Genomic DNA, 22,524 nt, shown 5'->3' with positions numbered 1-22,524 from the left:
AGTACTTGTTGAATGCATAACAGCTTATAAGTGAATGAAGGAAGAAGAGCGCAGTGCTCTCAAAGGAGGATCAGTGAGCGAGAGGCAGGAAATGGGTTTTCAGGTGTGAGAAACTGTGGCAGCCAGAGGGGAGGGGCTGCTAAGGGTTATCTGTGTCAGTTGCTTCTCCTTGTTTCAAGTGGGTACTGAGTGAAGTTTTTCATGGGGGATGTGCAGACTGGCCAGTGAAGAAGACAGAGAAATACCTAATACAGAGGAAGAGAAGGGAACTTGACTGTGTCCATTGTCCACTCAATGTCCGACACTGTACTGTGTCGGTTAATGGCCATCATCTGTCTTGTCGTTCTCCAAACAATCCCTCAGGTAGGTAAAAGTCCACCCATTTTCCAGATGTGGAAACTGAGGCTCAGAGAAGTGAAGTAACTTGTTAGACGTTGCACTGCCAGGGAGTGACAGGCCCTGAATCCAGGCCCAGGTCTCTCCTGCTCCCACATTTCTGTGCCTGCTTCCACAAATAAACAATTGTTGGCAAGGGAAGGTCGTTGGGGTCCCTGAGGCTGGGGAAGGACTCAATGCCGTCCAAGTCCAGATGACTGGATTGGGTGAGGGGAAGGGGAAGATTTTCTGAAAAATGATCCGGGTGGGCATGTGGAGTTCTGGGGACCTGGATCTCCTGATGGCTGTCAGCTGTGCCATTTTGAATAGTGTTCCTGTGGTTAAAATCAATGTCCTTTTCTTCCCCATCATATTTCACACTGCTCTAGTCTGTGTTTTTCATTGTTCTCAGGTCGGTCCGCAATAACGATTTTTAAAACTTAAGCACCATCGGGGTTCATTCCTGACTTAAAAGCACCAGTGCCTCTGCTAATTAAGCCCTAGTTCTCACCCACAGCAGCAAGAACACCCCAGTGGTGTTTAGGGCCTGTTCGTTTGTGCAGGCACTCATTCATTCCACAAGCACTTCACCATCATCTATGTGCCAAGCAGTGATTGAACTTGGCTCAGGGGTTTATAGGGCACTGAGACTCTGTCTTCGCCTCCATGAAGAGCACCCCTTCTGGCTTCATTCCAGGTCTCTATGGTGCTATAGTATGCAAAGAGCTGGAATAAAGGGAGGGAGGGAGAGGGGAAGGTGGGTAGAAAAGTTGGAAAGGGTTCCGTGGAGGAGGTGAAGGCCAAGTAAGAGTTCAGTAGGTAGGGCTGGGGGAGGCGTTGGAGCAGAAGTAGCCTGTGGAAAGGCACAGGGGTGTGTTGGAGCTGTGTGGAGAGGGTGGTGTCAGACATACTGAGAACACGTTTGAGTAAAGCCAGTTATCGTCCTTGTCAGGGTGTTACAGAGTTTTACTATAGGCAGCAGGGGTACTTGGTTTTTAAAACGTGGCTATCTGGGGCTTGCTCTCCTTCATCAGACAGAGCATGTGCTCACGCTCAGTCACACCGTCGCGTCAGACTCTTTGCGACCCCATGGACTGTAGCCCAGCAGGCTCCCCTGTCCATGGAATTTTCCAGACAGGAATACTGGAGTGGGTTACCATTTCCTCCTCCAAGGATCCCTCTCACCCAGGGATCGAACCCACGTCTCTTGCGTCTCCTGCACAGGCAAGCAGATTCTTTATTACTGAGCCATCTGGGAAACCGTCATCAGACAGGATATAAAAGAGGATGAAGCAGGATTATAAGAGGGAGACCATCTGGAGAGACTGGACCCTCCAGGAGGGGGCTCACCTTCTGAGTCACCACTGCTCATGGGGACAAGAGTCAGGAAGGGTCTGCATGGGGTGGGGCCAGGATGCCAGCAACTGTCTCTCACTGGGGCCGTGTAGCTCTGCCAGGGGACCGCTCTTATAGTGTCTGCTGGTCATTTCCTGGTCAGCGTGGGGCCTGATGGTGGTCTCAGCACAGCAGGCCTTCTTACAAGATGCCTGCTGGGAGTCAGGGCTGCGGAGGGTGGGTGGGGGGCGTGTCTCAGTGCAGAAGCTGGCAGGCCCTCCTGTGCCCCACTTACCCCTCTCCCGCTGCCGTTTCTCTCCTCCGGTGCTGTTTTCTCTGCTAGTCTCCCCCTGCTCCCTGGTGTGTTGGGGCAGGGTGTTTGATGTTTTTGTTGATGTTTTCTTGCTTACTCCTCGCTCTGCTTCATTTTCCCCTCTTCCCTTGTTGCCTGTTGAGATGATTACTCAGCCTAGTTGACATTTTTCCACTTAAAATGTTTCACTGCTCCTGGCTAAATATATTTTGACCTCAGCTCTGGACCGTGACTCTCTCCTCAACCAGCAAGACTGAGGACACTTTGTGCCAAAACATTCTCTCTCTTTCGTGTTGGTCTGAGTTTATCGTCGGCAGGTTGGAAAGGAATCCTCGGGTGCTGAGGGTCATTTGCAGCCCAGTTCAGATGTGGGGATTGACCTCGGGAGGCCCAGGTGTGTGACATGCACCTGTCACAGAGGTATCTGATCTGACGCACGGAGTTGGCCTGCGATGTGTGTCCTAATGGGTTTGGCTCTGGGACATCTTTCTTTATAAATCCCAGCAGGCAATTTACATAGTTTTGTGCCCCAGGGACACTTAGACGAGCTCTGAGTAGCCACAGACTCTGGCAGCTTATTAAATATTGGATAGAGACGAAGGGAAAAGAAAGTCAAAGCATTAGCAAGTCTCTGACAGAAGGATTGTTGGAGGCCACAGAAGGAGTTTATAGATGGCAAGACGCCTCCTTCTAATTCCAGGCAAATAGGGCCCTCTGGACAAAGCCTGCAGTCTTGACTGAGGTAGGCTGTGCCACCCAGAGTCACCAAACTTGATTTAGGAGGGGAAAGAAGAGGGAAAGCGGGAAGGACAGAGTGTTCCCTTAGCAGAGGGCCTGGGGGAGCTGAAAGTAGTGCCTATGCTTACTTAGCTCTGAGTTTGAGATGGAAATCCCAGAGATGTTGTTGATTCAGCCTCTGTGTCCACTTACTAATTCTTTCATCCACTCATCATGTTTATCAAGGATCTGCAGTCCTTGTGGCTGACACTGAGCCCAGCCAGCCCTGGCTCTGGGAATGCAGAGGAAAACAGAACAAATGTAAGACTATAGAGGGGAAGATGATGATCAAATTATCACAGATAGGGTGAGGGCTTCAAAGGGGTTATATCAGAGACAAGGGGGTCATTTAATAGGAGAGTTGACCCAGGCTGGGGTGGTGGGGGGCATGGAAGACTTACTCAATACAATGACTTTTAAATCTGGAGTGTCAAGTATAAATTGAAATTACATTAGGGGAAGAGGTGAGGGAGATGGTGTGTATTAAGCAGGGGCAAGAACAAGTGTAAAGGCCCTGTGGGCAAGAGAGAGGAGGGGGACTAAGAAAGGATGACTGAAGCAGAGATGACTGTAGGGAGCAGGGGAAGCAAAAGATGAAGTCGGAGAGAAAGGCAGGGGCTGGGTCAGAGAAGCCCTGGAGGCTAGATAAAGGCTAGAGTCTTGCAAAGGTCTCTGGAAGACTTAACATCATTTTGAACAGGAAAGTAACATGATCAGAACTGAATTTTTAAAAGAATACTCTGCCTGTTATTTGAGGAACGATCAGAGGGACAGGAATGGAAGCAGCGAGTCAATTAGGAGACTGGTAGGAGGCGGGGGACGGCTGCACTCAGAGAAGCAGTGATGGAGACAGAGGGGCTGGAGGTATTGGGGGTCTACTTCAGGTTTGTCATCTGGCGACAGGACCAGATGAGGATGGATCAGATGGAGGCATCGGCAGAGACTCCAGGGGGCAAAGCCCGTGGTTATAAACTGGGCAAGCATTTTCTGGTGGAGGGCACAGCAAGCTTGGAAACAGAAAGTGGAGAATTAATGGAAATGTGTGAGCTGGAGGCTGAAGCTGAACAAGAAATGGGGGACGTATTGGGAGGTGAGATCAGGAGACGAGAGCAGAGAGGTGTCCAGGGGCTGGTGGGGGAGCGAGCTTGCAGGTCCCTGCAGGTGGCCTGAGACAGCTGGAAAGGCTCTGGAGGGAACAGTGGAATGATCGATTCTGTCTCTCTTTTGTGTGTACCAAAGGTCACTCCAGGTACATGGTAGGCAGGAGGAGAAGGGAATGATGGAGGATGAGATGGGTGGATGGCATCACCGACTCAATGGACATGAGTGAGTAAACTCTGGGAGTTGGCGACGGACAGGAAAGCCTGGTGTGCATGAGGTCGCAAAGAGTCGGATACGACTGAGCGACTGAAATGAACTGAATTGAACTGAAGGGCACTCAGGCTGCTGTGTTGAGAAGAGGTTCAGGGGCAAAGTGGAAGCAGAGAGGCCAGTGAGGAAACGATGGTGATGGTTTAGCTGGAATCAAGGTGACGGCCAGGACCAGAGGCAGAGCTGTGGGTGGTGAGGCGCCGGCGGTCTCTGGATAGTCTTGGAACAAACAGAAGGAGGTGTGAGAGAAAGAGCCAAGAGGAGTGCCTGAGGCTTTGGGCCTGAGAAACCGGGAAAGGGTATTGTTCTCTCCAAGGATGGAGAAGTCCATGGAGGGGTCGTGTTGGAGAGAAAAGGGTGATCTTGAACATGTTAGTTTGAAGTGTGTCCTTAATATCGACATGGAGACGCAGGACAGGCAATGGGGTCTAGAGACAGAGAAAGCTGCCAGTCAGCAGTGGTGGGCAGTGTGGACGGCCAGGCCCTGGGTGAGCTGGGGCACCCAGGGAGTGATGTGCTAAGTTGCTTCAGTCGTGTCTGACTCTTTGTGAGCCCATGGACTGTAGCCCGCCAAGCTCCTCTGTCCATGGGATTCTCCAGGCAAGAATACTGGACTGAGTTGCCATTTCCTCCTCCAGGGGGTCTTCCTGACCCAGGAATCAAGCCCACATCTCTTATGTCTCCTGCATTGGCAGGCAGGCTCTTTATCCAGGGAATAAGAGTAGATCCAAAAAAGTTCTCAGGGCTAAGCACTGAGGTTAGTAAAGCACCGCGTAGTCTCCAGGAAAACAAGGAGACAAGAGCAAACTGCAGGGAGGAGGAAGAGAAGGAAGAGAATGGTTATTCCAGAGGCCGAGAGAGGAAGGTATTTCAAGATGGAAGGAGGGTCCGCTGTGTCATATGCTGCTGACCAGTCAAGTCAGACGGGAAGGGAAAGTGGGCTGCCTGTGTGGGCTTATGGAGTCATTGGTCGCCTTCATGGGTACAGGGTCAGGGGAGAGGTGAGACAGCCTACTCAGAGAGGTTCAAAGAGAAAAAACTGGAGTAAGGCCAGCCAAGAGCTCAGGTGCTGACCATCTGGGGAGGGTGTCTGGACAACAGCAAAGTGGTCTGGGGAGCAGGGCAGAGCAGGAGAAGGAGTGCAAAAACTACAGACTGGGAGGAAATGAAAAGTCTGGACCATGGACCCGGAGAGCCGGGTGGGGAGGAAGTCTTCAGCTGGGGGGCACCGGCATGCAGGCTCAGGGCGGCAAGACCCATTCTGGACACTTCCCTTGGCGGTGACAGGACTTGGCCTCCGCCGCTGGGCTGGGGCGGGGCTGGCAGGACAGGATGGGACTGGGACCAGCACATGAAGGTCTTCAGTGCCTGCGACTGAGCAGGGTGGTGCTTCTGGACCTCAGTGCACGTACATTACAGTCATCCGGGATGCTTTTCAAAAGTACAGAGCTCTGGGGACTTCCCTAGTGGTCTAGTGGTTAGGACTCCACACTTTCACTGCCGAGGTGGGCAAGGGTTCAGTCTCTGGTTGGGGAACTAAGATCCTGCAAGCCACGTAGTGAGGCCGAAGAAAACAACAACCAAAAACAAAAAAACCCAGAGCTCTGACCCTGCCTCTGAGAATCCCCATCTGTGCATCCTCAGTGAGGCTTGGGCCCATTTTCAGACTTCTTCCCAGGTGATTGTACTGTGCCAGCAGCTTCAGCTAATTCCCGCGTGTGGGACTGAGCCAGCATGGAGACACTTTGAGATAAAGAGGGCCATAGGGAAATGGCCAGCCCTGGCATTGGAAGGGCCACGATTGCGGTAAACTCTGAAGGAATTTGTTGGCTTTCCTTAGGACAGCAATTCTTACAACATTTGTCAAAATGAAAATCTTGATAAATTCTGCAGGTTTATAGCTCCCCAGAGGCTGGAGAAAAACATCATTTGGCAGCAGAAACACACTTTATTTATTTATTTTTTTGTGGTGGTGCAGATAACTTAGCAAATACTAGATACCAAGTTTCATATACTCTTCTGGCATTCCAATGCACTACATCCTAGAATGCAGAAAAATAGTGTGTGGGTGTGCTTAGTCACTTCAGTTGTGTCTGACTCTTTGTGACCCCATGGACTATAGCACAACAGGCTCCTCTGTCCATGGGATTCTCCAGGCAAGAATACTGGAGCGGGTTGCCATTTTCTCCTCCAGGGGATCGTCCCCACCCAGGGATCGAATCCATGTGTCCTGCATTGGCAGGTGGATGCTTTACCTCTGAACCAGCTGGGAAGCCCACAGAGAAACACAGTCAAGGCCTGTTGTTCCTGATGCCCCCTGGCAGAAGGACTTCCAGGGACCCTGCTGGGTGTCTTTGCCCTCTCATTCTGAATTTCCAGGATGTTCTGGAAAGATGTGGTCTTGTGAGCTCAGTGTTTATTTCTTGCACTGGGAAACTACTTCTATCCATTATGTGCAGTTTAGATAGGTTGTCAGCAGCAACTGTTAAGCCCACCTTGGCCTGTAGAGACACAATCCAGGACGAGCCAACTATAGTAACACAGTCACTGGAAATGGTGATTGGCTCAAGAGGGAGGCTTGGAATTCAAAAAGGGCCAATCACCATTGTTCTGGGGGAGCAGTTATTATATGGATAATGGTAAAGTTCTTTTCTGAAGCTAGAGAGTGTGGGCCTGGATTTATCAGTTGCCATTGTTCCCACACTGTGTGTATAAAGAAGCCTACAGATGAGGTAGAGAAGGAGGGAGGCAGAGAGAGACACACACACAGAGAGAGAGAGAGCGAGAATAGACACAGAGAGACAGAGATAGAGCAAAAGACAGAGTTCTGCCAGCAGTGTGCTTGGTCCCAGGCCTCCAGGCTCTGGAACTTTCCCTCCTGTTAGCTCCCCCTGCACCCTTCTAGGGTTAAGCTTTTTAGAGCTGGGCTCTGGCTCTTGCAACCAGAGCATCTTAACTAGGACAAATGACTTCTCAGTTTCTCACGGAACTCAGGGGACGGTGGAGTGGTGGGGGATGCACTGGAGGGTGAGGCAGGCGTGGTCAAAGAGCTTGTGAGGCAGCTGGCCCTGGGACGTCCAGGTGTCTGTCTCGGGGTCGTAGCAGTCGAAGGAGGCCGAGTCCTCAATGGTGCAGTCCGTGGTCAGCCGCCGCCCGCCCGTCACGTAGAGCTTGTTTCCCATCACCGTGGCCCCATGGTGCATCCTCCGGTCTTTCATGTCTGCGCATTTGACAAATTTGTTGGACTGAGGGTCATAAGCAAGGATCCTCCTCGTGTAACCTGAAAACCAAATGGCATATCGAGAAGGTCAGCGATGCTTAGTTGGGACTGGAGGTGGGTGGTCCAGGGATCTGTCTGATCTCCGCCATCACCTAACACTGAGGCTGTACTTTGAACTAAAGCGTGGAATATTTCATTAAGCTGGGGTCTGGACCTGGATCTATCTAACTTGAGTCTCTGCATCTTTTTTTTTTTTAATTTTATTTTTAGTCATGCTGCGTGGTATGTGAGATCTTAGTTCCCCAACCAGGGATTGAGCTTGTGCCCTCTGCAGTGAAAGTGTGGGGTCTTAACCACTGGATGCCAGGAAAGTCCCAAGTCTCTGCATCTTAACTCAGAGTGAAGGCAGCACACATGTCGTTCTTAAACTGAGAACAGAGATTCCAGGGGCCTCTCAGCTTCATTAGCTTTTTCATCTTTCACATATGCTCATTCAAGAGCCTTAACAATTCTAAGAAGGAGCTTTGGAAACTCAGAAAATGGGTCCCCACAACAGGCTTATCTAGTGGGTACTTTTAGGACCCCCATTTTACAGATCAGCAAACACAAGCACAAAGAGATTAAAAACATGCCTAGGAGCATACAGACAATTAGTGGTAGAGTCAGGGTTTGAACCCAGGTCTATCTGTCCCCCCGACCCCAACCAGCCCTCTTAACTATAACATCCTGAAATTGCAGAGAAATTATCCCTTAGCAGCTAGTCTTATTTACAATAGCATTTTTTTTTTTTTTTTTTTTAGTTTTTGCCCTGGATCTGGGATAGTGCTAAATGGTTTAGACAGGTGAGCACATTTTATGATCACAACTTTGTGAAATAAGTATTACATTATTTCATTCCTTTTTACAGATAAATACAGGGAGAGACTTCTGGATGAGAAAATAGCTTTGTCAAGTTGTCCACACTCCCCTAGCTGGATGGGTGCTTTTATTTTATTTCCTTATTTTTTTAATCTAATTTTTATTTTATATTCAGGGGTATAGTTGACTTACAATGTTGTGTTACTTCTAGGTATACAGCAAAGTGGTTCAGTTATGTGCTTTTAAAAAGGCTGTCTTATAGGACAACACCTGTCTATCAGCGACCCTTTTACCCAGGAAAGATGCCAGGTTCATGTCTGGCCTCATGATCCTCCATTCAAACTTACCTCCCACGATGACAATCCTCTCCCCAAGCACCACGGCAGGGGCACACACATTCTTGATCATTCTTGTCTCCATTTTGAACCATGTGTTTCTGGAAATGTGATAAACCTGAGGGAGAAATAAAATCACGGCACTGCATTTTAAAGTGATATATCTTTTTAAGAAGTAGAAGTAGTAGTTAAGAGGGTAGACGAGCAGTGATTTCTCTTTCTTTGCATTTTTTTCTGGTTCTGAAAATATAGGTATCTTACCATCAATAAACAAAATATATAACAGAATGAAGAAACTGTTATCAGAAATTGGTCTTTATGTGATCCGTGAGGTCAGTGGCTGTGCTTCTGTGGAATGGACTGAGAGTTATGCATTTGAGTTGATAGTATGTGTTTGCTTACCTTGCTTGGAACATTTCTTTCTTTTCACTGAGAAATGGAGCAACTTGGACTTGCATAAAACCAATGATCTTTGAATCATTTTTATTTCTGGCTCATGTTTAGATTTCAACATGTTCCAGTCTATCTGAGAGGGTCTTAGGGCCAAGAATAAATTTGGGTCCAAATGAGGAAGGCTTTTGAACAGGTCATGCCTGAAAGCCATTAGAATTATAGAGGAAAAAAAAAGGAAGCATGAGAAAAGGAAGAAAGAGGAAAGAGATGGGGGCAGGATTTCTTGGCCTTGGTCTGAAATAGAGCAGCAAATCACGATTCTCAGACGTGTGTGTGCGTGCTCGGTTGCTTCAGTCATGTCTGACTCTTTGCGACCCTGTGGACTATAGCCCACCAGGCTCCTCTGTCCATGGGATTCTCCAGGCAAGAATACTGGAATGGGTTGCCACTTCCTCCTCCAGGGGGTCTTCCCGACCCTGGGATCAAGCCCATGTCTCCTCGGTCTTCTGCATCACAGGTGGACTCTTTACTGCTGAGCCACTGGGGAAGCCTTCCCAGACATGTGCTCCTATTAAATCCCTCAGTTTAAAGTTTAAATATCAAATGTAAGTTAGTTCATGAGAGATATGGGATGGACTTCATGTAAGAAAAGCAGGAACAAAAACTTTCCAATATTCTTCACGAAAAATTCTTTCTGTGTGAATTATAATCGCCGCCATATTCAGTTCAGTTCAGTTGCTCAGTCTTGTCTGACTCTTTGCAATCCCCTGGACTGCAGCATGCCAGGCCTCCCTGTCCATCACCTACTGCTGGATTTTACCCAAACTCATATCCATCAAGTGAGTGATGCCATCCAACCATCTCCTTCTCCTTCTCCTCCTACCCGCAATCTTTCCCAGCATCAGGGTCTTTTCAAATGAGTCTGTTCTTCGCATCAGGTGGCCAAAGTATTGGAATTTCAGCTTCAACATCAGTCCTTCCAATGAATATTCATGACTGATTTCCTTTAGGATGGACTGGTTTAATCTCCTTGCAGTCCAAGGGACTCTCAAGAGTCTTCTCCAACACCACTGTTCAAAGCATCAATTCTTCGGTGCTCAGCTTTCTTTATGGTCCAACTCTCACATCCATACATGACTACTGGAAAAACCATAGCCTTGAGTAGACGGACCTTTGTTGGCAAAGTAATGTCTCTGTTTTTTAATATTAAAGGCCTTATATTTTATCATTTTAGCAAATTGATCTTCACAACCATCCTATGACGTGGATGACCACTACTTCCCTCCATTTTTCAGATTAGACCATTGAGGCTGAGAGAGGTTAAGTAACATGCCCAAGGTCACACAGCTAGACTGAGTGGAAGAGCCCAGAGTCCATGCTTTTATTCACCACACTCATGGCTCTGCTTGAGGCCATGGAGGTATGGCTTTTCTTTTCTTTTTAAAAGATTTTAAAAAATCATGTACTACTCTAATTTGCATTTATTACAGTATTAGTAGTGTTTAAAGATATCTGGTGCTTAGTCGAGCTTCCCTGGTAGCTCAGCTGGTAAAGAATCCTTAGTGTTTAAAGATATTTGGTAACTGTTTGTATTTTTGGCCACACCATGCAAAGCATACTTAGGATCTTAGTTCCTCAACCATGGCTTGAACAGATGCCCCCTGCAGTGGAATCTCAGAGTCTCTGGACCACCAGAGAAGTCCTTTTTGTAGGTTTTTAAAAATCGAAGTGTAGCTGATTTACAATATTGTGTTAGTCTCAGGTATTGTTGGTACTCTTGCCTGGAAAATCCCATGGATGGAGGAGCCTGGTGGGCTACAGTCCATGGGGTTGCTAAGAGTTGGACACAACTGAACAACTTCACTTTACTTTTCACTCTCATGCATTGGAGAAGGAAATGGCAACCCACTCCAGTGTTCTTGCCTTGGGAATCCCAGGGACAGGGGAGCCTGGTGGGCTGCCGTCTATGGGGTCACACAGAGTCGGACACGACTGAAGTGACTTAGCAGCAGCAGTGTATATGTGTTAATCCCAATCTCCTAATTTATTTGCCTGCCCACCCCAGCTTTCTCTATGGTTTTGTACTGTAAATATGTTCATTTGTATCTCTCTCTCTTTTTTTAAAGATCCCCCATATAAGAGATATTATATGATTGTCTTTCTCTGTCTGACTTACTTCACTTAGTATGATAACCTCTAGGTCCATCCATGTTACACAAATGGCATTATTTCATTCTTTTTTGTGGCTGAGTAATATTCCATTGTATATATGTACCACATGTTTATTCATTTGTTGATGAACATTTGGGTTGCTTCCATGTCTTGACTATTGCAAATAGTGCTGCAATGAGTATTGGAGTCATGTATCTTTCTGAATTATGATTTTCTCCAGATATATGTCCACAAGTGGGATTGCAGGATTGTATGATAACACTATTTCCGTTTTTTAAGGAACTTCCATACTGTTCTCCACGGGAATCCTTGCTGGCACATCAGTAAAGAATCTGCCTGCAGTGCAGGAGATATGCGTTTGATCTCCGGGTCAGAAAGATCCCATGGAGAAGGAAATGGCAATCCACGGGGTTGCAAGACTTGGACCTGACTTGGCAACGAAACCGCCACCACCACCGCCACCGCCATACTGTTCTCCGTAGTGGCTGCCCCAGCAGTGCAGGAGGGTTCCTTTTTCTCCTGTGTGGCTCTTCTTGATGGAGGCTTTTAAGACAAGCTCTCTTGAAGTCTCTGTCAGTTCTCAAAGTTGGTGAAGCAAAGAAGAGGCCACAGCTAGAGACAGGTTCAACCACAATGGCTGGCAAGCCTTGTGTTTTAAACCATCTGCAAATATGTAGGTGACACTCTGAAAAATGAGATCCTTGGAGGAAAGCAAACACTGATTGCATTTTACTTGAGTAACTGCCTCCTGGCTTGCTCTTCTTTATCAGTTTTGAGGATGGTTTCAAAAGTAGATTAAAGATTTGCTCACAATTCTCATGATACCCTCAGAGAGGCTGAGGCAAGGTCAACAGAGGATGGTTTGTGACCCTGGAGGAAGTGATACTTTGTTCTGGTAGAGGGTTTGCCTAATGCCCTCCAGCAGTAGAAGCAGAAAGAAGGCCAGGTAGAAAGGTTCATCTACATACACAATTTGCACAGTAACCCTCCGACTCCCCCCCCCTGGCCCCACCCCCCACTCTCCACCCCGCCCCAACACGGCTGTTTAGTCCTTTAAAAGAATGCTTGCGTGCAGGTAAACCATTTGATGAAGAAGTCTTTGTCCCTGTATCTGAAAACCCAACCTTCCCCTTCAAGTAACCCAAGCATTCATCCTGAACTATATATCTGGATGAGTACAATTTCCATGACAAAGCTAAATGCTAAGTAAATAAGAAGAGCTTCCAAACTGATACTTTTCCCATTTTCCCTTTCTCTGAACTGCAGGGTGAAAGGAGCACTCACATGTCAGTGTTTTGGGTTTTGGATTTCAGTTTTTTAAGATTCTTGTTTGATTGTCTTGTGCATTTCTGGATGAAGTAGCTTATAAACTCTTTTGGGCTTTGCATTTATTCTTAATAATTGATAACAATTTTGTAATGTGAACATCATCAACATATTTGTTGACTTAACTTTGAAAAATAGTTTTTTTTTTTAAATAGGAGGGGCTCTAGCTTTTCACAGAAGCACTTTATTATAAATCTGAGTGGCATTGCCAGAGTTTGGAGGGGTGCAAAACATGTCTCTCTTGGCTCAAGTACACAAGTGAAATCTGGAACAGGCTTAGCGTCTGCCTAGATGGTCAGGGAGGAGTGGGGAATATGGGCTGGAGAAGTGATGGGAAGAGAAAAACAAGGAAAGGGTTGAATAGAAATGATCACTTTTCTGTGTCGTCACTGGCACCAACTTAGTCCAAGCTGCCATCATCCTGGACCTTGCCTGGACCACTAGAAAGTTCTGCCAGTTCTCCTTCCATTGTCTTCTCAGGCCTCCTCCAGTTCCTTCTCCATGAAGCATCTAAGTGAAGTGAAAGTCTCTCAGTCGTGCCCGACTCTTTGCAACCCCATGGACTATACAGTCCATGGAATTCTCCAGGCCAGAATACTGGAGTTGGTAGCCTTTCCTTTCTCCAGGGGATCTTCCCAACCCAGGAATCAAACCCAGATCTCCCACATTGCAGGCGGATTCTTTACCAGCTGAGCCACCAGGGAAGCCCATGAAGCATCCAAAGGAAATTCTAAAAATGCGAATTCAGCCACTTCACCTGCCCTGCTACTCTCAGGATTGAACCCCAATTCCTTGACAAGGCCTGGAAAGCCAGACCAGCCTCATCAACATAAAGAGTCATCCCCCAGAATGTTCTAGAATTTCTGTAGGAAGGGCTCAGGGGCAGCAATCTGGGTAGAGGGAGTTGCTCAGTATGACCTGGGAAGGGGGCTGATGGAGATTACAGGGGGACTGACCACCCCAAGCTCCGCCTTGGTGCACAACCTTTCTGCCCCTTCCTCTGTGTTACAATCATCTTGTCAAGCTTTTGGTTCCTCCAGGGTATGTGCTGCTTTAGGGTCTTCTGCCAGCTATCCCCTTACCCAGGGACACCACCCCTCCTTCAGTAGAACAGTCTGACTCGTCCTCCTGGTGGCAGACTCATCTGCTCAGAGACGCTGCCTGCCCATCTCAGTCCACGTCAGAGTCCTGTGTCCACCATGTGTCCTCTTCCTCTTTTACCCTCCATCCTCACCTCCTTCTCTCTTCTCTTGCCTTTCTGCTAAAGTCCACTTAAACCAACCTCACAGAGTCCTCGCCAAAGGCCTCTGCATCCTCACACCCTCCTAGATTCCCTCCAGACTGGTTTACGGGACCCCTTAGCTGCTGCTGTTACTGCTGCTAAGTCGCTTCAGTCGTGTCCGACTCTGTGTGACCCCGTGGACTGCAGCCTACCAGGCTCCTCTGTCCGTGGGATTTTCCAGGCGAGAGTACTGGAGTGGGGTGCCATTGCCTTCTCCTTTAGAGCACCTCTCTATTCAGCATTTGAATCTCAGTTCTCTCCTAAGCTCCTGGAGAGTAAGTGGGATTTACAGCTTCTGTCCGTATCCCCAGGGCACCCAGTGTAATTCCTCTAAATGAACAGAGCCGACCTCAGGGGTGTCCTTGATCATCTTTAGGAGAGGGACTTCCCTGGTGGTCCAGTGGTTGGGACTCTGTGCTCAATGCAGGGGGCTTGGGTTCGATTCCCAGTTGGGGAACCAAGATCCCACATGCCACATGCATGACCAAAAAGTAAAAAAATAAAATAAAGAGAGGCTTTTTATTAAAGGTGAACTACAGAGATTAGAATGTGCATAAAGTTGAAAAACACCCAATATTCTGACATTTTGATCTTTATTAATCACACTTCTTAGGGAACTTGTAAGTGAAATTGGCATCTACCTATCATTTAAGGCAGGGGTTCCACAACCTGGCTGTGCCTTAGAATCTCCTGTAAACTTTAATAACAGTGAATGTCAGGATCCCACACGTGGAGATTCAGATTCTGAGTCAGCAGATCTGAGGCCTGGCTCCTGGGCTTTTGGTAACAGACTATGGGCCAGGGCTTGGGAATCTCTTCTAAGGCCTTACTGATTTGGGTTAGAAGCATCTGCAATATTTCCATTCTGTTGTTGTTCGGTCGCTCAGTCGTGTTCAACTCTTTGACCCCGTGGACTGTAGCCCGCCAGGCTTCTCACTCCATGGAATTCTCCAGGCAAAAATACTGGAGTGGGTTGCCATTTCCTACTCCAGGGGATCTTTCTGACCCAGGGATTGAACTCATGTCTACTTCTTGGCAGGCAGATTCTTTATCACCAAGCCACTTGGAAGCCCTGTAGAGCTTCACTATCTGACATTTGATGTGTTCTAGCTAGATCCTTTAGAGGTATCTGATGTACCTTTGTATGTATTAACCTTACACAAAAGAATGGATAAAATGGATAAAATCTTGCTGAAATTAAACTTCCTTCCTTCCTCCCTCCCTTCCTCCTTTTTCCTTCCCTTGCAACTAACAAGCGTGTATTATATGTATGTATGTGCATACATATTTGTATATGTGTATTCATGTACTCGTGTATGTATACATGTGTGCACATGCAGTGCACACGCGTGTGTGGCCATATTGTCATGTATGCATTTGTACATACGTGTGTGCATGCATGCGCTTGTTTGTAAGTGTGTGTAGACATAGTGGGAAGAACCATTTACCTGGATACATGCATGCATACATACATGTATACGTGTGTGTGCGCGCACGTGTGTGCAGGTATGGCAGGAAGGACCATTTACCTGGATACATACATGCATACATGTATACATGTGTGTGTGTGTAGGTGTGTGCAGGCATGGTGGGAAGGACCATTTACCTGGATACATGTATGCATACGTGTGTGTGTGTGTGTGTGTGCACTTGTATGGTGGGAAGTACCGTTTACCTGGATAAGGCGCACAGGGTTCTGCATGATGTCTTCTCCCCCAAAAAGGTAGAGTCTCTGGTCTTTCGCAGCAACCGCAGGGTGGAGGACCCCCACTGGCATGCTGGCCATCCTCTCCCAGACGTTGCCAACACTGTCATATCTCTCCATGGAGCCCATGACCTCATGCCCCTCGCCAATCCCGCCGATGGAGAAGATGAAGTTCTTGTGGGCAGTGCTTCTGTGGGAGTAGCGGGCCGCCAGCATGGGCTGCCCTGGCCTCCACTGATTGAGTTTCAGGGAGAAGACGTAGACCTTGGCGCTGGGCACACTGTTCCCCACAGCCATGCCCCCCAGCACGTAGATGCCGCGGTGCAAGGAGACAGCTGAGGCCTTGTACAGGCGGGCCGGGAGTTTGGCAAGGCTCCGCCACCGGCCAGTCTGTCCATCGTACAGCAGGACGTCCCTGGTGGTCTGTTGGTTGTCCTTCCTTCCACCCAAGAGGATGAGGAAGTCTTGGTAAGAGTTTCTTGGCGGGACATGCCACAGAGGTTGGAGGCTCACGGAACTAGCGGTGCTGTACAGAGAAAACACCTGCCTCTTGGCGGTCTCCAGGATGGTCTGGCAGGGGGGCGAGGACTGGAGGAGGGCGTCGTTGGCGATGAAGTGATGGAAGAAGGCCGGGTGGACGTACTGCAGCCTGACCTGCTTGAACAGTTCCTGCACATATCGCTTCCGGGTCTGGAGGTCATGCTTGATCCAAACCATGAGGGCCTCGAACACCTTCTCCTCCTCCCCACACAGCCCATCGTCCCCCAGGTAGTCTCTCAGTTCCAAGGCACAGAGCTCCTTCAGGTCAGCCGACGCGGCCACCTCTGGGAAATACGTCAGGGCCACCTCCCTGGCTTTCTTCCGGAGGGTCTCACAGCTGAAGATTTCAGAGAGTCTAGTCATGCCCAGGCAGTTGTTGGGGGTCAACTGGCTCTGGAGGAAGGAGGAGCAGGCCTCGAGCAGCTTGGGGTACTGCAGCATGGACGCGGCCTCCATCAGGGGCAGGACACTTTCCACAGTGATGTGCGCCTCGCCCGTGTACACATACAGGACAATTCGCTCCAGAGTCGAGGCATCGATGCCTTTCAGCTGGACCTTGGCCTCTCGGCTCTCCCGGAAGTTGCTGCAGAACATGGCCCTGAAGTAGGGACTGCTGGAGGCCAGCACGTTGCGGTGGCAGGGGACCTCCCAGGCCCCGGTGCAGATGCTCACGTCGGTCAGGATCCGATTTTGCCTCAAGTCATTGAGCTGCCTCAGCAAGTCAGAGGAGAAGTCATGGTCTTTGAAGAGGAGCCCCTCTGATGACTCCGCGTCCATCCTGTAAAGATGGGGAGAAGTCCCAAGAAGGAGGTCGTCCTGGAGGGTTAAGCTGTGGTGGCTCCGAGACTTAGAGCACATCTATCTGTCCATTCACTAAGTTCTTTGTGGGTACCACCAAGAATACTGCTTAGTGAAGCCTGGAAAATGGGACCACCTAATGTATGGGCCTCAGTGAAAATCTCTCTATTCGGTTATGATTATTCTCAAAGTTAACAGAGAAATAGCATCTGCAGACAATCTGAAAAAAGAAAAGAAAAGAAAAAAAAATTTAAAAGAGAGAGAGAAGGTGGTTGGGTAAGTTGGGAGAGTTGAAGGTGGTAAGTGGTTACAGGGGCTGAAACGTTAGCTTGAAGCAAAATGACAGTCTGTGCATTTGAAGCAGAAGTCTGTGAACTTTTCTCCGGATTCTCAGCATATCTCTTACTTAGTAAACTCATCCAAACATCTTTCCGGGTGTTAGTCATTCCCCACGGATGTCATGCTGGGGGCGTGGCCTCTGGTATCAAGACAGAAATGAGGGATGGAAATGGATCTTTGCAATGTTTTGTTTTTATTTTTAAACATGACCTCACGGAGTCTTGTGGCTTTTGTTTTTAAAATGAGATAAATAGAAAGCAGAGACCAGACGGTACCCTGGGCAGGGTTTATTGGATGACATTTGGCCACCCGTCCACCTGCAGAAGAATTAAACATTAGAGCTATTTACCTCGTTTTCCTGCAGTGAAAACCACCGATACCTGCCGCGGCTGGTCCCTCCGGAGACTTTCCACCTCTGGCTCCAAGTGAAACCATAAACCCAGGCCTTTCCTTAAGCTGGCAAATAATTTGTCCTGAGAGAATTCTGGATTTGTTTATGCTGAAGGCGCTTTCACAGTTTTCTAGAGCTTTGTGAAAGAACTGCTGGGCAGAGAGACCGTGTATACATTCCAGGGCTAAGAATAGTTGCGTATGTACTTTCCACTGTTATGACATGTGACTTTCCATTTGCGTTTTGCAGCAACCCGAGGGCCTGTGGGGCCGGCGCATGCCCACATGTCTTGTTTCCTTGGCAAATGTTTACATGGGCAGAAATAGATTTGGAGGAACAGCTTCTCTTAGACAAGACTTTGCTGCCCACTTGGACACATCCCGAGTCCCTTGTCCTAAAAGTGCCTGGGAATTCTAGATGTCTGTAAACAGGTTGCTGTGACCTGGGAAAAGTCGCTGAAGATAGTTCTGGGTGAGTTTAAGGTGGCAGATGGTCACAGGGAAGCCAGAACATGGGGGCCCAAGGGCATTGCTCAGTTGGTCTCTCTTTCCTACCATCTGCGGGCAGGATTGTTGGAGAAGGGCTGTGAGTTCCTCCTCCAAGCTCCAAGGTGATGGTCTCTGTGATGAAAATTGTTTTAGATATTTGTGGAGCATCCCCAGGGTTTCCAGACTTGGGGAAGACCGAAGCATCGTGGATCCTCCTTATCACAGGGGCTTCTGTTTTAAAGTGGCCAGGGCAGTACTCTTGTGGGTCACACCTGCTTCTCACCAGAGCCCTGCTGACTGTTCTTCAGTTCATTTTTTAAAAAAATAGTTCAGGCTTGCTTTTCTGTTTTATTTTTCCAATTTTTCCCATCAGAGAGGCTTGAGCTAGAGGAAGGAGGCAAACTGTGTTGCTCCAGGAGCAGAGTGTGGGCAAGAGAGAGAGAGAGAGTGAGTGAGTGAGTGAGGATGAAAGGAAGGAGAAGAAAGAGGAGGGGGAGGAAGAAGAGGAGGAGAATGCTGGTGGTGATGGAGTAGGATGCAATCTCCAAATATAAGAATTAGAGCCTTGCTGGAGGGCTGTAGAGCCACCAGGGTGAGTTAAAGGGACCCTGAATCTATCTTGCCTCTGCGTGCAGGGAGGTCCTGATTGAGGGTACCGGCAGTGAATAATGGCAGGGAAGCCTGGCTTTCTCTCCTTCTCCAGTCTTGCTGGGATTATTGCAACAGTTGCTCCCAACCCTTGCTCCTTGTCTCTCCCTCCAGTACATCCACCCTGTCACCACCACAGTCACCCCCAAGAAGCCAAATCAGAATCTTCCCATCCCTCAGCATCATGCCCTTCAATGGCTCCCACCGCCGTGTCTGCAGGATGAAGTCCAGACTCTTTAGCAGGAATCAGATTGGCCTCCTGCCCTCTTCCAGAAGCATCTCCTGCCACTTTCCTGTCCCACTTATGTTTTTCACTCTGGTTCCCTCAGACAACTTGCAGATCCTTGTAGGTGTTTGGTCCCTGTTGGGGAAGCTGGGCTGGGCTGCCTTTAAGGACACCACAGAGCATGGTGGCGGGGGATTGTCTCACATAGCTGCACATCACAGAGTAGAGAATGCCCAGAAGTGTCTAGAAAATCAAGATCAGGAAAGCATATCCATCACAGGTCACTGGGGACAGGTGCCTAGAGGTCAGAATTAGAAGCAGAAGATCTGAGCCAAGGGCAGTCAGAGACCCTGGGAGGTAGAAGCAGAGGGCTGGAGAGAGCAGCTGTCAGAGCTGGTGGCTCTTTTTGCACTTCTGCCAATGAAGAAACTGCCTGCCAATGCAGGAGATGCAAGAGAGACGGGTTCGATCCCTGGATCAGTAAGATTCCCTGGAAGAGGAAATTGCAACCAGTTCTAGTACTCTTGCCTGAAAATTTTCATGGACAGAGGAGCCTACAGTCCATGGGGTTGCAAAGAGTGGAACATAACTGAGTGACTGAGCACATTTGCACTTCTGAGCTATGCTGGGGATATATGAATGAGTAACCAAATTTTAAGGGCCTGAGGTCCTTCTATTTGTGCTTCTGGGCTTTTGCACATGCTCTTCCCTTTGCCATCCCTTCCATTTTCACTTCTGAACTCCTTTTCATCCTTCAAAACCTTGTTTGTATATCAGCATCTCCAAAAGTCTTCCTTGACCCTCTGAGTACCCAGTCCTCCTCTGTGCTGTTTCCATGCCCTCTACACACTTCCAACAGTACATGCCTCACACCTTCATTGCAATTATGTTTGCCTGTCTGTGTCCCTTTTGTTAGAATGGAAGTGTCTGGACAGCAAGAACCTTATCTTAATTGTTTCTCCATCTGCAGTGTCTAGCACAGTGCCTGGCTCACTGTGGCTGAATTATATATAGTTCCTGAATTGAGCATAACAAAGGGGAGACTGGGGAGACAGAGCAAGTTCTGCCGGGTGCCCTTCATGCCCCCTCTTTGCCATATAGGTTTAGCCGGGCTGCCGTGTTCAAGGCTTCCCTGATGGCTCAGTGAGTAAAGAATCCGCCTGCAATGCAGGAGACACAAGAGATGCAACTTCAATCCCTGGGTTGGGAAGAGCCCCTGGAAGAGGAAATGGCAACTCACTCCAGTATTCTTGCCTGAAAAACCCCATGGACTGAGGAGCCTGGTGGGCTTCAGTCCAAAGGGTCTCAGAATCGACTGAGCAACTGAACATGGGCATGCACAGCTTGGTACATGCCCATTAGAACACAGTGTAAACAGTGCTCTGGAGCAGTCCTGGATGTGCCTCGTTTTAATCAAATTCAATAACATGGTGAAGGGAAAAGGAAAATGAATGCTTCATACCACAGAGCAAGAGTTAAGTTCAAGTTTGGGAACTGAACTGTGAAGTCTTTCCAACTCCAGACCTAGTGCTTTCGTCTTTGGCCTTGCAGTCAGCACAAGGAAAACAATAGTCTCCTTATTGCTCTGAGGTTCCTGTATTATTTCTCTTCCAGACAGTGGGCAAGCTAAGATTTGGTGTGAGGGCAATAGGTAGGGATTTCTGGGTGTGAACTAACATGGCGTCACCCATTGGTAGGAATCCTGGAATGTCCCCTACATTCTCTAACTAATTAGACCTTCTGGGATCCAGCCCTGTCACGTGTTCAGATGAGCCCTGGTGTGCAGCGTCAATGTCTAACCAACTTTAATAAATCTTTTGGATTCTAAAGTTTTAGAAAAAACAAGCCCCATTCTGTTGGCCTGCCTATGAGGAAAATTGCTTTTGCTTAGTCACTTTAGTTATGTCCAACTCTTTGGGACCCCATGGACTGTAGCCCCCCAGGCTCCTCTGGCCATGGAATTCTCTAGGCAAGAATACTGGAGTAGGGTGCCATGCCCTCCTCCAGGGGATCTTCCCCACCCAGGTATCAAACCCACGTTTCCTGCATTGGGGGTGGATTCTTTTACTGCTGAGCCACTGGGGAAGCCTACGAGGAGAATTCCACATTAAACATTCGAAAAAGACACAAACACAGTCCTGGTGTTTACCCCCTAGCAGGCATACACGTATAACACTAAACCCAACCCCAAATGTGTATCTGCTGCCCCCACCCCTGTGTAACCCCAATTGGCTAATTTCAATTCATGAATCTATTTGTGTCCAATAGTCTTATGCTCTTTGTCTTAACTTTATTTCCTAACCTTTTCTGGGAGATGTCTTAGTTTAGGGTCTGAACATATGGGAACTTAAGATAAATGAGCACATTAGCTCCTTGCCTTTCCTTGTGATGAAAATCAGTGTCATAAGGAGTCAAGAATCAGGCTTCAAAGGCATGAAGACTCAGGAGAATCTTCCATCTCCTCTCGGCATCTATGTGGTCTTGGGCAGGTAGCTTATTCTTAACTGTACAATTAGTTTACAATATATTAATTTACTGCATAGTGATTCAGTATTTTTACAGATTGTACTCCATTTAAAGTTACTATAAGATAATTGCTATAATTCCTTGTGTGGTACAGTATGTCCTTGTTGCTCACCTATCTGATACAGAGCAGTTTGGATCTCTTTATGCCATACCGCTAATTTGCCCCTCCCCTTCTTCTTTGGTAACTACACTTCCAGCCTCAACTTCTCCATCTGTTAAATGGGGATAACTTGATCACAGAGAAATAATGTATGGGAAGCATCTAGCAAAGTGCCTGGCACAGTGTAGGTTCACAGGAAATTGTGGTTAGTATTATTCTATTACTTTGAAAATAATCTCATGAGATCCCGGTATTTCCTGTACTGTTTTCAGCATCTAATTTAGTCTCCTGCTCACTGTGGCTGTTTCCTTTGCCCTGAGAAAGTGCCATGTTCCCTATTATCTAGTCAGCTTTCAGGAGTCCTGGATTCCAATCCAGGCTCTGCCAGGGTCAGACTGTATGTTTTTAGACCAGTCACGTAGCCTCTTTGGCTTTGTCTCTAGGCCAAGAAGGTATGGGTGGGTAACTTCAGAATCCTGCCTCTCTCAGCTCACCCTGTGGTTTGTGCCCTCAAACAGACCACTGAAGGGACTGCCAGGATCTGATCCTCAGCAAAGGGGGCTTGTCAGAGCTTCTGCACATCTCTGGCCTGAAGCTGAGGCTCTGGCCTCCACACTGGTCAAGCTGCCAGCTGGTACTCTTTATTATTTTGCCCGTTGAAGGAAGTTCAGAAAGCTTTCTGCTTCCCCGTGGAGTTTTGCATCGCTATCACTTGGATTCAAGAGGTCTCTGCTTGTTTCCTGTCCAGAGCTGGGCCTGGATTCTTGAGGAAGGGCAGTGCTGCTGGTTCAGGTCTGACAACTACAGGCAAGGAAGTCACAAAATATGCTCTGCCACACGTGGCCAGTCCTCCTAACACCCTTCAAGACAAGGAAGGTGTTACCCTGACACTAACCAGGGAACCGCGGCTGGGGCAGTTTCCAGGACCTGTGTTTCAAGAAGGGACATATGTACACTTGAAGGCCTAGGGACAGCTCCTCGATATCTGGAAGACTGTTCTCTGTTG

General features: G+C 48.1%; 1 protein-coding gene across 3 annotated transcripts; it reads right to left on the bottom strand.

The window, feature by feature from the left end:
- Window positions 1-6,099: 6,099 nt before the first annotated feature.
- KLHL38 (kelch like family member 38) lies at window positions 6,100-18,351 on the bottom strand. 3 transcript variants are annotated; one of them, XM_040261866.1, is made up of 4 exons: window positions 17,489-17,818; window positions 15,433-17,020; window positions 8,597-8,702; window positions 6,100-7,451 (listed from the first exon to the last, which is right to left on the bottom strand). In XM_040261866.1, the coding sequence occupies exons 2-4, from the start codon at window positions 16,858-16,860 to the stop codon at window positions 7,162-7,164; spliced, it is 1,824 nt and encodes a 607-aa protein (XP_040117800.1). In that variant the 5' UTR covers window positions 16,861-17,020; window positions 17,489-17,818; the 3' UTR covers window positions 6,100-7,161. The 3 variants fall into 3 exon arrangements, with proteins under 3 accessions (XP_040117800.1, XP_040117799.1, XP_040117801.1); XM_040261865.1 differs by having other exon boundaries at window positions 15,433-18,351; XM_040261867.1 differs by lacking the exons at window positions 6,100-7,451; window positions 8,597-8,702 and adding an exon at window positions 14,761-15,205 and having other exon boundaries at window positions 15,364-18,338.
- Window positions 18,352-22,524: the final 4,173 nt, after the last annotated feature.

The sequence above is a fragment of the Oryx dammah genome, unplaced genomic scaffold, assembly GCF_014754425.2.
Source record: "Oryx dammah isolate SB20612 unplaced genomic scaffold, SCBI_Odam_1.1 HiC_scaffold_19, whole genome shotgun sequence".
Lineage (NCBI taxonomy): Eukaryota > Metazoa > Chordata > Mammalia > Artiodactyla > Bovidae > Oryx > Oryx dammah.
Note: the sequence above shows the minus strand (reverse complement) of the source record. Positions and strands in the feature narration are given on the sequence as shown.